Below are 12,779 nucleotides of genomic sequence, written 5' to 3'. Positions count from 1 at the left end.
TTTTTGTTTTGCAAAAAATCCTACTGCCATAGCATTGACTTCCAAACACACTGGGCAGCCAGACCCTGTTCAAAAGTTTTCCATCCCCCATGCTATCTGAAGTTCATTTCTATCCTCACTGATTGCCAGGCTTCTCCCTCAATCACTGTCTGAAAACGTAACTCTTCCTTTTATGTCTGGCTCCCTGTGGGGCTGGGTACAGCGCCCCCATTTTCAGCTGCTTTGGCTGTGCTCTGCTAATTAGCAAGCTTACCAGAAAGCTGCTGCTGTGGTTTGAATGAGAATGGTCCCCATAGGCTCATACATTTGAATACTTGGTCCTCAGTTGATGGAACTGTTTGAAAAGGATGAGGAGGTGTGGCCTGGTTGGAGGAGGCCACTGGGTATGGGCTTTGAGGTTTCAAAAGATATTTTCTGCCTCTTACTTGCAGATCAACATGTGAGCTCTCAGCTACTGCTGCAGTGCCTGCCTGCCTGCCTGCTGCTATGCTTCTGGTCATGGATGGTCATGAATTCTAACCCTCAGAAACTGTAAGCCCCAAATAAATTCTTTCTTCTATAAGTTGCCTTGGTCAGAGTGTCTCTTCACCGCAATAGAAAAGTAACTAAGAGATGCCTAAACTTTTCCTGTCTCTCCTCTCCCTGTGAAATCTCCACAAACAGCATCAGGCCTTGAGGAGGTATGTAACATTGTAACAGTTACAAGTATCAACACACCTGGAAATGGCACTAAATTCTGCCACCAGTTCTGTCAGGTGCACTGATTATCCGAAAGCATTTTTGTCTCCTTCTAATGCTTTTGGCTATGAAACAAACCTTTCTGTTGTTGTTTGCCAGTCTCTTCACATTGCACTGTTAATAGCCGTGAGATGTATTTGAGTATTTTCATTCACAGGTTTTAGTTTTGAAGCATCCCAGCCTTGGGAGATACCAGGAGATCCTCCAAGTCTGAATGTCCTCAGGAAAGCCCCACAGCTGATTCACACTCACCGTTCGTTTGGAAAACAAATCCAGGAATTTGGGGGTAAGGGAAAACTTTCCTCCCCAGGGATCTATGCTGAGAAGAAGATGCTGCTATTTCACCCCAGCTCTCTGACCCAGGATCCCATTCCGAGCCCTGCCATATCTCCCTGTATAGTTTGGAAGCCTGTTGGGGTCTATATTATAGGGAACCAAATCAAGAATCAGATGTACTTTTAAGGAAGAGACACATTACATAAAATTTTAATGTCAGAGACAGACATGGATGTTTCATCTGTTTGATTCCAATGATCTGTTCCCCTTTCTCCCACTTCTAGATCTGCCTCAGAGAGAAGCAAGGGGCGGTGACAGCCCCCCAGGTTCTAGTTAAGAAGGGCATTGGGGACACACACAGGCTTGCTCTTGGTAAATCTGAGTTGTGACTGAAGAGGTACTCTCTCCATGGGAAACAGACCAGTGATTTTGTACCTCAAGCCCAGACTCAGCACAGACTGTTTCCACAATGGCTTTCTTGTCAGCTCTGTGATGTAGTCTTGAGAGATGGCATGGACTCCATCAAGGATGAAACTGAGAAAGTCTCTAAATACAATCCCAATAATAAATATAAAAGGCTGGATGCTAACAGTCTCAGTTAACATCTCCATTGAAAACTTAGTCAAATAAAAGGCTGTATATACAGATTTGGGTAATCTACTTTTTTTTTTAAGACAGATTCTTGTGTAGTCCAGGCTGGCCTCTGGCAAGCTCGCTATGTAGCTGAGAATGACCTTGAAATCCTAATCCTCTAGCCTGTTTTCTGAATGCCGCGATGTGCACCATAGCTCCAACCTATTTGTGGTGTTAGAGGTTGAACGCGGAACCCAGTACGTGCAAGGCAAGCACTCTACCAACTTAGCTCTAGCTCCTACTTTTTTGTACAATTTTTAACCAGTTAAAAATCAATCCAGACTGGGATCATCTCAAGCCGTAATCCTCTTAAAGTTTTCCTTCCTATTGCTATGTGAATATTCTCATTGACATCATAAATTTGAAAACATCGGCAAACACTATATAAATAAACTATGACTCGAAGTAGACCTATTTGTCTCCTATCTGCAAAACTGATTCCAAGGGATTAAAAATATCCACAAGAATACAATGAACAGACTTAGCTAGACATGGTGGCATGTGACTGTAAAACCAGCAACTCAGGCAGAGAGTTGAAGGTTCAAGTCCTGGACTGGGGAAGGCAGATCAGTGGTAGAACACTTCCTTAGTTGAATGAATACTGGGTTCAATTTCCAGTACTGAAAATAGAAACAAAATACAATTTAATGTATAGTTTAGAACCCAGCTGGGTTCTGTACTATAGGGAACTAAGTCAAATAATGGGTGTACTTTATTTTTATTTTATGTGCATTGGTATTTTGCCTGCGTGTGTGCTTGTGTGAGGGTGTCAGATCTTGGAGTTACAGACAGTTGTGAGCTGCCATGTGGGTACTAGGAATTGAACCAAGGTCTTCTGGAAGAGCAGTCAATGACCGCTGAGCCATCTCTCTGGAACTCCCCCTTTTTTGAGACAGGGTTTCCCTCTGAAACTCTGGCTGTCTTGGAACTCATTCTGTAGACCAGGCTGGCCTAGAACTCACATAGATCTACAGAGATGGACATGGAAAAAAAGACATTTGCCTTCTTCAAGACACAGAATAAAAAAAGTAATACACAGAACATAAGAATAAAATCCACATGAATAAGCTTGCTGTAGATTTTTAGAATGCTGTCTCCAAATATGTTCAAAATGAGGACACATTTCCCAATCATAAGCATAAATGAGGATGTGAGCCTTGTGTTTGCCTTGAGAATTGGATGAAATAGAGCTAAAGACTAGATGTTTTCCATCGAGTTTTAGATAGTACCGACATGACTAGTGCCTGCATGCCTGAACGGTTTAACTTTACATTTAAAGAACTCAGAAGGCATGGAGACACCTCGTTGGATGCTATACTATATTAGTGTATTTTCTGATGTCAGAAGTGTGACTAGTAAATATTTTATTATAAACCAAACTTACATTTCATGTTACAGTCTCCATCTTCATAGGGCTGAACAGACTTTCTGGAAGGTGAAAGCTGTAGATTTTCCATGCTATATCAAACTAAGAACTAGATATGATTTCCCTGTTTTGGCTTTTGTATTATATAAAAAACTAGCTCACACTTTAGTTATTATATGTTAAATAAAAACTACTGAAGTCCACATGCGTGGACCAAATTATGGATTAGATAGCAATCTTCCCATTGAGAATTGTTTGAGATTTGCTAAGGATGAAGGAGAAAAGCTATGTATAGTTCAGAGAGAGAATTGAAATGTCAGCTGAAATTGTATTATGTCATACACATGCACATCTTCACATAAGAAATTGTAGCAGTAAAAAAATACAGTGAAGTGGTCAAGAAAGTAGTGATGATCTGAAGCTATTGGGTTACATCTTTGCTGAATTCATCACTTACTCATAACAGTCAGGGACATTATGCAGGTTATTGCATCGTGTCCATAAATTAAATTGAACTACTGCTGTATCTAGTATCATCACATTCTTTAAAAACAATTGGCATAGAGATATTTATGCAAAAATGTGGACTCTTACTAATAACAGAGAAAAAATTAAACTGCCTATATAGATGGTTATACGGGTCAGATTATGACTATAGTGCATGTCATTTTGGCAATATTAACCTAAATATAGCTCATCATACACATGTGTCTACCTAGATATTTTCCTTACTTTTCTCCCTACATTATCAAACTGTGTTAACACACATTTCTCTGGTTTTGGACAGGGTGTTGCAACATGGTATGGTCTTGCTTGGTAGTTCAGGCTGGCCTCAAACTCACTGTGTAACCCGTGCTGGCCTTGAACTCTGGGCAATCCTTCTGCTTCGTCCTCCTTACTGGATTCAAGGAGTGTGCCTCCAGCATTTTATAGGTGTCCCAGGTCTCATGTTCTTTTAAAAGTCCTCCCTCTACCATACAAACAAGAAGAAAGTAGAGACAGTTCATTGGGGACAGTAGTGAACTGCAGTTGTTTACTAGACATCGAAATTTAAATCTGATTCTTCAACGTAGTTCATTCACTCCCCCCAAAAAAACCCTGCTAATTGACTCTGTCGTGTAGCGCAATAAGCTAAATTAAGTAAAAATGTTTTGCAATTCTGCAGTCCCGCATAAACAAGCATTAGCCACACTTTAAACGAGTAGGAATTCGTAGCTACTTCTGTAACAGCTTCTACCACATTCCCCTAGCAGACCCAAATAACAAAGCTGAAGACACCGTTTTAAACTGATTGCTTCAAAGCCTGCAGTATTAGAACAGAGCACAGCACATGTTGGGGTAAACACCTGCCTTTCATAGTGTCATCAAAACAGGATTTACTGGAAGCACCCTCAGCAAGATTACTTTTTTAGTGGCATGTCTTATTTGACTGAATTAAGGCAAATCTTTTTTTAAAAATATGGTAAAAGTTTAATTCTAGTAAATCTAGAAACTATTGAAACTGAGATTAGTAACACTTGTATTTTCTTTGGCAAATTTACCAGACCCATTAAAAACAAGTGATCGGCCATGGAAATGCAGAAAAGCAGAAAACCATATTGTTAAATTCAGAAACACAGAATTCCAAATTAGATAATTTATATATTATTCAATTTCTCTGTTTCTAAGTTCTTGACCCAAATGATTCATTTATTCATTGAGTGTACACTTTAAAATGTCACCAATTTGGAATTTAATATATACTCTATTTCCATTCTGCCCAAACCAGCTTCTTAAAAAAAATCATCTAATGTCATTTGAGACATCATTAACATACCCATTTCAGTTTTTAAATAATTGTGTACTAAAGTCTTAAATAAAAACCTTGATAAAAGTTGGCAGATAAAACTCACTTTTGGAAGTTGGCAAACTCCAATTCAAAATAATACGTAGTTTATATTTAGTAATAATTTGCTTCTAAATTTTTAATTTTCATTCCATTAAATTTTCTGCTATAAGTAATATATTTAATTTGTGCCTAAGTCATGCATATTGTTTTTTGCATACTGGTGTTCCAAAATAAGTTTTAATGTCTTTAAAATGGTACTCTGGTTGCAGACTTATAAAACAAAGCATGCAATAACTCAAATTCCCACAGCTTGTAAACAGGAATGCATTGCTACATTATATTAACTTATTTTTTCAGTATACCCATGGAATGTCTTCCTATACTTGGATATTATTATCACTGTGGCTTCCTGACTCCTCCTTCAATATGGTGTTAATTCTTTTTCTCAAGTAATTGGTGGAGCTGCAGTGATACAATGAATGATCAACAATGATCGTGTATCCAATTAAGCTAAAGGCTGCTTTTGAATTTGAAAGGCTCAGTCAACCACAATCCTAACTAAGAAAGTTAGTCTTCTCATCACAAGACTTAGTTTGGTTTTTAAAGTTACATATATATTATTTTGGCAAATTCCACATATTTGACCTAATTTTCTCTTTAATTACAAAGTTCAAAGAATACTACCTTCACTCTCTCTCATGTTTAATTTTCAACCTCATACATTTTGTCTGCTTTTTTCCCCATGATAAAGGTTTATTTTCCTCTCATCTCTTTGAATGCTAAAAGGATTGTACCTGTCAGTAATCACTCACAGGTGTGTTCCAACATTGCCACCTCCTCCTCCTCCTCCTTCTTTTAAATCAAAGCTTCTCCTTGTACACACACATGACATAACCACCTCAAATTTCCTGAGTCCAAAGTCCCTATCAGCTGCCAAGCAACTTTTCTTGAGTTTGAAGTACATCCCAGGCCATGGCTCAAGAGTGGGTAACTGAAAACTTCATGCAACTTTTCCACTTCCCCATAGAACATGTACTAGGTATAAATCAGGATATGCCCAATTAATTACAGTAGATTGGGATGAAGAATGCACATTTAGGTGTGTACCGACCCCACTGTCTAACAGCTGTGTTACCTCAGTTACAACAGTTGCTGTTGCCTGCAAACTGGCCACACCCTTAGACGTTTAGCTCACTCTTCTGAAGGACCAGGATGGCTGGCTGGCCTTCAAGCTTATTAAATATTTCAAAATCTCGAAAGAGGGCAAGTAGCTCTGAGGCATTCTTTGCCAAGGAATCTAACATAGTTTACTGTCTTGTCTCACATTACACATAAATAAAACAATTTCTTACCATTATAAATTATTCTCATCTCAATTATGTTGATGTTTGTGCTTTATTTACATAACTTTCAAGAACAACCCCTAATAACTTTTGGAAATCTGCCCTTTAGTTTGACTTCAAGCAAAAATTCATGGCAAACTTGTAGGCTGTGAAATATTATAAATACATATACACACATCTATCATGAAAAGATCATTCACTGCAGCGTGACATTGACTTCACTTAAAACAATAACGAAATTTAAATCTTGTTTGGGGTTTTGCTGATTCTAAATAAAAGAGTTTAACTGCTTGTTAAGTTTTGAGTTTGAAACCCCAAATATTAGGATACAAATGAGTTGAGACACTTGAAAAAAAAGAGGACTTCAACTTTAAAAAGTTAGAGAAAGCCAAGAAACCTGGATCTGAAAAAAGCCTTGTTCCTACATTTCTAGGCTATGAGCGAGCATTCCTGGCTCTTCCCTGAGGAATCTGTCCGGCCAGATGATTTAAAAGGAAGTCCACGCTACAAGAATTATACTTCCTGGCCTACCTCGATGGCTGTCTAGCTGGTCTGTGTGAATTAACAAACAAGTTGTGTGTGGCCAGGCTGCCACGCGGCAAAAGTGACAGTTACCTTTTTGGTGTTATCCTGGCCCTGCCTCATCCACATAAGAACTGTCAATTTCTCCATTTAACTAAAAACAATCTCACCTGGGAGAAGGCCCTGAGAACGCTTAGCTCCTTCCACGGGTCCCCAAAGTACCAACAACTGTAAATAAAACAGCAGGGAATTCACCTCATTTTATGTAGAGCAGGTATCAAACTTAAAAAGCACACAAGTCCTAGAGTTGCACAGATCTCTAATCCGGGACGGGCAAATCTTGCCCCGGGCTCTTTACCTGAAAATTGACTGCCCTGAGCCTGCCCATGCCTCCAGTACACACTTTCCCAAAACTTTAGAAACCAAAGACACCGCAGACACAAACAGCACACAGGAACCACCAGATCCCGGGTGAAACCTGACCTCTCAGTGAGGACTCCAGGAAGAAGAAAAGATCAGAGGAGACCAGCTCTGCGGGGGTCTTCCTGAGGAGACCCTGGAATGAACGTATTTATTTTCACGCTGCAACTGCTGATCGCTTTACAGAAACATACCATGCTGTAGCTCTGCGTGGAGCTGAGAACAACAGAAACATTTATTAATGTTATAATTATAATTACTCTTTAACAAAGCTATTATTAAATAACCTGTACAAAGCCCGAATCGGGCCTAGCGAAAACTCAAGCCCTGTTTTGAATCACCCAGGGCCCTTCCATTTTTCATCAGCAGCGATTCCTACAAAGCCAGCCCGGGGGTAGAATTCCCGACTGTAGGTCTTCCAGGCAGGCGATGGCTTGGACTTTGGAACCGTCCTGGGATAACTTAGGGTTCTCAATCATGATCCAGTTCCCAGCCCTGCCTGCCCTGCCCTGCCCTTTGCTCTAGCCGGGCCGGGCAGCAGGGCTTCGTTATGGGAGGAAGACAATAAAAAGTTGGTTTTTAAAGTTTCCTCTCTGCCAGCAGCCTCGATGGTCTGCCCCGGGCCTGCTCGCAACGGTGCTGGGAAGGATGTCCTGGGCGGAGGGTGGCCTGCGAAGTGCCCGGGTGCGCTCATAGGTCCCGCGGGTTCTCCCGCTTCACCCCGGCCTCGGCGACTTTGAGCTTCTTATTTTGGTGCGTCTTCACGTGCTTAGCGAGGTGGTCGCTGCGCATGAAGCGTTTGCCGCACTCGGGACAGGCGAAGCGCTTCTCGCCCGTGTGAGTCCGCAGGTGCCGCTGCAGCTCGTCCGAGCGCGTGAAGCTCTTGCCGCAGAAGAGCCAGTTGCACACGAAGGGCCGCTCGCCCGTGTGCCAGCGCAGGTGCGCCTTCAGGTGCGACGTCTTGCCGTACACCTTGCCGCAGCCTGGCACGTGGCACACGTGTTGCTTCTTTTTGCCCGGCTCCGCCTCGGGGGCGCCGCCAGCCGCCTGGCAGTTGGGGCAGCGGCAGCGGCGGCACCTCCTGGCCGTGGCCGCCAGGGGGGCCTTGGTCTGCAGTAGCGCGGCGATCTGGCTCTGGTACTGCGCAAAGTCCGACGGGCCCAACACTAGGCCCCGTTGCAGGGCAGCGGCGGCCGCTGCAGCAGCCGCAGCGGAGGCGGGAAAGCGGGGAGCGTGGGGGGCCCCGGCACAGGCGCTGGAGAGGCTAGTCCCAGGAACCCCGGAGCCTCCGGGCCCCGCGCCCGATTGCGGGATGCTCCACCAGGGGAGGTCGTCCGGGGCTGGGGCGGGGGACAGCTGACGGCAGGTGGGCGGTGGAGGTGGAGGTGGCGGCGGGGGCAGCAGGTTGGAGTAGCCCGGGGGCAGCGCGGCCTGTGCGGCGTAGGGCACGTAGGCGGGCGCGCAGCTGGCAGGCAGAGCCGCCATGCTCGAGGGCAGCATCTTGACCGGCGAGAACTCATAAGGGTACGAGGGGTCCGCGGGGGGCGTGAGTGGGAGCTCGTGCGCAGCCCCGAAGGACGGCTGCAGGTGTGTTTTCTGTGGCGTCAGCCCCAGGCTGGGATGTGGGGGAGGCAGGGCGCCAGGCGAGTGCGCAGGCATGTCGGCGGTCCACGGGTGGAAAAGCCTGGAGGGTGAGCCCAGCGCTGGGTCGTAGGGCACCTGCAGGAAGTCGGGTGCCGCCGCCGCGCCGGGCTGGCCGATCCGGCTACAGGTGGCGGCCAGCAGCGCCAGCGGCGAGTGCTTGCCTAGGTCCGGGGAGGCGCTGGGGGTGCGGTCCTGCATGGGCGGCGGCGAGGGAGGGCGGAAGAGACAAAAGGTTAGCGTTCCAAACGCCGATTCTGGGCAGGCTCGCCACCCCCACTATTATACCCCTGCCCCTCCTCCGCCGGGCCGTCCCTCCCCCAGACCTCACCGCACCCCACGCGCGCACCCAGCGGTCCCGGGAAACTTTCAGCGCTCCCGCTACCTGAACCCCCGGTGCGCGGTCGCTTTTTGCTAAACTACTTGGCTCAAAGAGACGCCAATCAGCTTTGAAGGTAGGCGCAAAGGAAGAGGCAGAGGGACCAGCCGGTCAGGAAGAGCCTGGAAACACCCACAGTCGAGCTGTGGGGTCGTGTGCGCGAGCATTTTATAAGCTCTTTTCCTTGCAGCCACCGCGTTCCTCTTTGGCCTATCCTGGGCTAAAGTCAGCAAAAGAGTCCAGCAAGGTGAACCCAGGCCCAGTTTTCTGCCACTCTGACATCCACATACCTCCCAATCCGTGCATCCCTCCCCAAAGGCCACACACACACACACCGGGTTTGTTGTCAAGTTGGCATGGGTGCGCCTAGGTCTGACTCCAGTGGCACCCTTAAGCGGGAGGTCCTTTTGAGATTCAAGGTGCTCAAAGTACCCGCACAGATCCCGACTCCAGATTCCCACCTGCTCCCCACCTCTCCCGGCCCGGCCCTGACCTGGAGGAAGGCCTGCAGAGAGTCGTTCCGGAGGACGGCCACAGCGGCCATGGCTACTTCTTGGAGGCCGCTCGTTGTGGAGCGGGACGCGGCCGCCGGGGCATGGACACCCGAAGGCGAGGACGAACGGCCGCCCAGCGTGCCTCCGAGTCCTCCCCGCCCGCGCCCCGCTCGCTCGCCCCGCGCGCGGTCTGAGCGCTTCAGGATCACCTCCAAGAATTTGATAAGGGCTTTGCTGGGCCGCCAGCCAGTCAGAGGAAAGATTTATGGCTTTGAAGTTTGCCGCTACCCAATCATCAAAGAATAGCGGCTCTTTCAGAAGCGAAAGCAAATCCTTTGAATCCACAAAGCTCCTATGGTGTGTTTGTTGGTCTGGATAAAAGAACTGATTATTAGGGGGGATGGGAAGGGAGGAGATAAAGGCGGGACAATTAATGAAGTAATCACTATGTGGGAAATGTATATACACAAATAATTGGATTTTCCTGATCAAAGGGGGCCTTGCCGCCTGGAGACTCGCGCTTGGGTTGCTCGGGACACTCGATCCCCCACCCCCACTTGCAATTAAAGATTTGCACCACGGCAGCGCGCAAAGTGACAAAGTGTCTTTGTTATCTCTAGAAAAAAGTCTGCCTTCAGCTTTCAGGAGCGGTACTTTGAGACTGGGCTGAGGGTAACTTCCCGGTACTTACTCCGCACCCTCACGTCGCCGACCAGAGTGAGCTCCTGGGGCGGGGCGTGGGACTGACCAAACCCGGCCGGCCGCGTGTCCCACCCCCTGGCCGCCCGCGGAGGCGCAGGCAGCCCTGTGACCCTGGGCAGGGCTGGACGGCCTCCCAGGGCGGCAGTGGGTGGTGCACACGCTCCAGACCCTCCCGCTTGACAAGCCGCAGAGTCCTCTTGAGGCTCCCACTGGTGACCTGGAAGTTTTCCTGGGGCTGCAACTTTTGCAGAGTGAATCTAGGAAAAAACCCGCACCGCGCTTACTGCTCCCTCCCACAACCGAGCTTGGCAGGACACCAGAACAACCCGGAACATACACTTGGGACGGTGGGCGCCGGGGGTGTCGGGGGAGGGGGGGAGGTTGGGCTGTACTTTCCAGACAAGCAGTTCTGCGTGTTGAGCAGGACCGGGCAAGGACCGGGCAAGTCTCCCACTTGTTAGTCTCCATTGGCTTGGGAGCTTCTCCGCAGTCCCCTTTTCCCCATCCTACCTCACCCCATCTCCGTGGTTTAAGAACCCACAGATCACTGGGAGGAGGTCCCTGGAGGGGGAAGAAAAGTCAAAGCAAACTCTTGTTCCGGCCATCTTTGGAAAGTTCATCCACAGGAGCGCTTTGTCTCAGTCACCGAAGTCCCCTCCAGGGGCTGTCCACCTGAAAACTTCGTTGGAGTAGTCCACCGGTCCGGCAGGATCAGTCAGCCTCCTGTCCAGGACCCTCCCCTACTAGTTTCAGGAGCCGAAAGGAATAAACTAGAGGCTGGCAGGGCGACACTGGGCCTTCACCGCTTTGGGGGGGGTCTGCAGTCCCGTCAGAGTCCCGGCAGTGGCAGCTTAGGTGACACAGAGAAGTGGTTCGCCTGAGGCTGACTTAGCCTGATTCTTCTCCGGCCTCTCTGCCTCCGGGATCTTCAGTCTTCGAGGCCACTGGCCTCCCGGGAAGCCCCGAACCAGCTGAGCTCGCGTTGGGTGTTTATGCATCGTCCAGGGACCACCATGCGATCAGGACCGATGTTCCAGGATCCGGTGGCCTAACTCCCAAATTAGCGCCAGAGGTTAGCGGAACTCCTACGGTTTCAGACTCTGCACTGAATATCGGTGCCCTTCACACGTCCCTCAAGGGTCCTGACACTGTGCCATCAAGAAGGCCCATATTCTCCCACGCTCTGGACGCGCCTTCGAAATGGAAATGACTAACAGGCCTCACATTCCCCCATACTAGCATCTCCTCCTTCTTCCCAACACTCGTGGACCAGTGAACAGTCACCTCACAGCTCGACCCACGCAGCCTTACTCCTCCTGAACACGAGTTTAGGGTGCTGTGCAAGCGGAAAGGGGAGATGACTCTGGTTTGCCCTGGGACCTGGCCGACCTGCTCCTTCCCGTGTCCAGTTGCAAGGATCCAGCTCTGGAGAAACCTGGGACCAAAAGGAGACCTTTCTCAAGTGCGCATCTGAAGCCAGGGAGCTCGGCCAGGGCAACCTGGAAGGCTGTCTGTCTGGTTCCTCTCCCTTTCTGAGCCTTTTCCAACCTGTCTTTCCTGGAAGGAAGAAAAGCAAGCTGGAAGTATCTTCTTTGGCCAAATGTGTTAGCTATTTTACTAAAAAGGCAAGATGAGTCAATTTACACCCCAGTAGTTATAAGTGATAACTTTTCCCGCTAACTTTTTAGGCTATTAAACTTCCACCACCGGCTGCTCGCAGGGCTGTTAAGCGCTAGAACTTTGAAGCCAGGTTTTCCCCCGCCTTGTCCCTGAGATCCCTGGTAAGTACGCCTCTGCTTGCCCATCTGTAAAATGTGCTGCCTCTGTACAGTGCTTGTGGGCTTAAAAGAGTAAGTACAAAATCTTCAGAACTGTGCTAGGTGCACACAGTACGCTCTGGAGCGCCACAGTCGCCCCACTCCCGAATTTGTTGAAAACAGTTTCAGCCCTCCCAGGGCCAACCAAGAGTTTGGAGAGAGACTTGGAAGAACTGCGCTTTATCTTCCCTCCCTTTGCGTGGAGCTCCAGAACGAAAGAAAGAAAAGGGATAAAAAAAAAAATCTTCCTAATGAAGTAATGTTCGGAGCGTCCATTAAAAATGCAGTGCAGGGAGATCAAAGCACAATATTTATTTTAGAAATTTGTTGCAATCACCAAGAGATCCAGGTATCAAGGCCAAATGTCAGTTCCGTTACACAAAGCCCCCGCGCGGGGCTAGAGCGCGTGGCTGCGGTACCGTCATGTAAAGAGACTTCAAAGACCAGGCGCGCTGCAAAAGTGCGCCGCCGCCGGGAGGGAAGGAGAGAGCCCGGGAGGGCCAGCGCGCCCCTAACGGCTCGGGGGCTGCGGGGCGGGGGTCAGTTCAAAGAGGTATCCGCGGGGGCGAGTTCACAGGAGGGAAGGTTTAATGGGCTTTCCTTTGTTGAGGAGTGTATTT

General features: G+C 47.8%; 1 protein-coding gene across 1 annotated transcript; it reads right to left on the bottom strand.

The window, feature by feature from the left end:
* Positions 1–7,111: 7,111 nt before the first annotated feature.
* On the bottom strand, positions 7,112–10,371 carry Sp5 (Sp5 transcription factor). Its single transcript, XM_052724411.1, has 2 exons — positions 9,640–10,371; positions 7,112–8,962 (listed from the first exon to the last, which is right to left on the bottom strand). The coding sequence occupies exons 1-2, from the start codon at positions 9,688–9,690 to the stop codon at positions 7,817–7,819; spliced, it is 1,197 nt and encodes a 398-aa protein (XP_052580371.1). The 5' UTR covers positions 9,691–10,371; the 3' UTR covers positions 7,112–7,816.
* Positions 10,372–12,779: the final 2,408 nt, after the last annotated feature.

The sequence above is a fragment of the Peromyscus californicus genome, unplaced genomic scaffold (assembly GCF_007827085.1).
Source record: "Peromyscus californicus insignis strain IS unplaced genomic scaffold, ASM782708v3 Scaffold_7__1_contigs__length_154581171, whole genome shotgun sequence".
Taxonomy (NCBI): domain Eukaryota; kingdom Metazoa; phylum Chordata; class Mammalia; order Rodentia; family Cricetidae; genus Peromyscus; species Peromyscus californicus.
The sequence above is the reverse complement of the archived record's forward strand: the minus strand, read 5'-3'. Positions and strand labels throughout refer to the sequence as shown.

Excerpts from the sequence above, each read along its gene's own strand:
- Sp5 (XM_052724411.1), bottom strand. The coding sequence starts at position 9,690 with ATGGCCGCTGTGGCCGTCCTCCGGAACGACTCTCTGCAGGCCTTCCTC. Across the intron at positions 8,963-9,639 it reads CTCTGCAGGCCTTCCTCCAG|GACCGCACCCCCAGCGCCTC; the intron begins GTCAGGGCCGGG and ends CCGCCCATGCAG.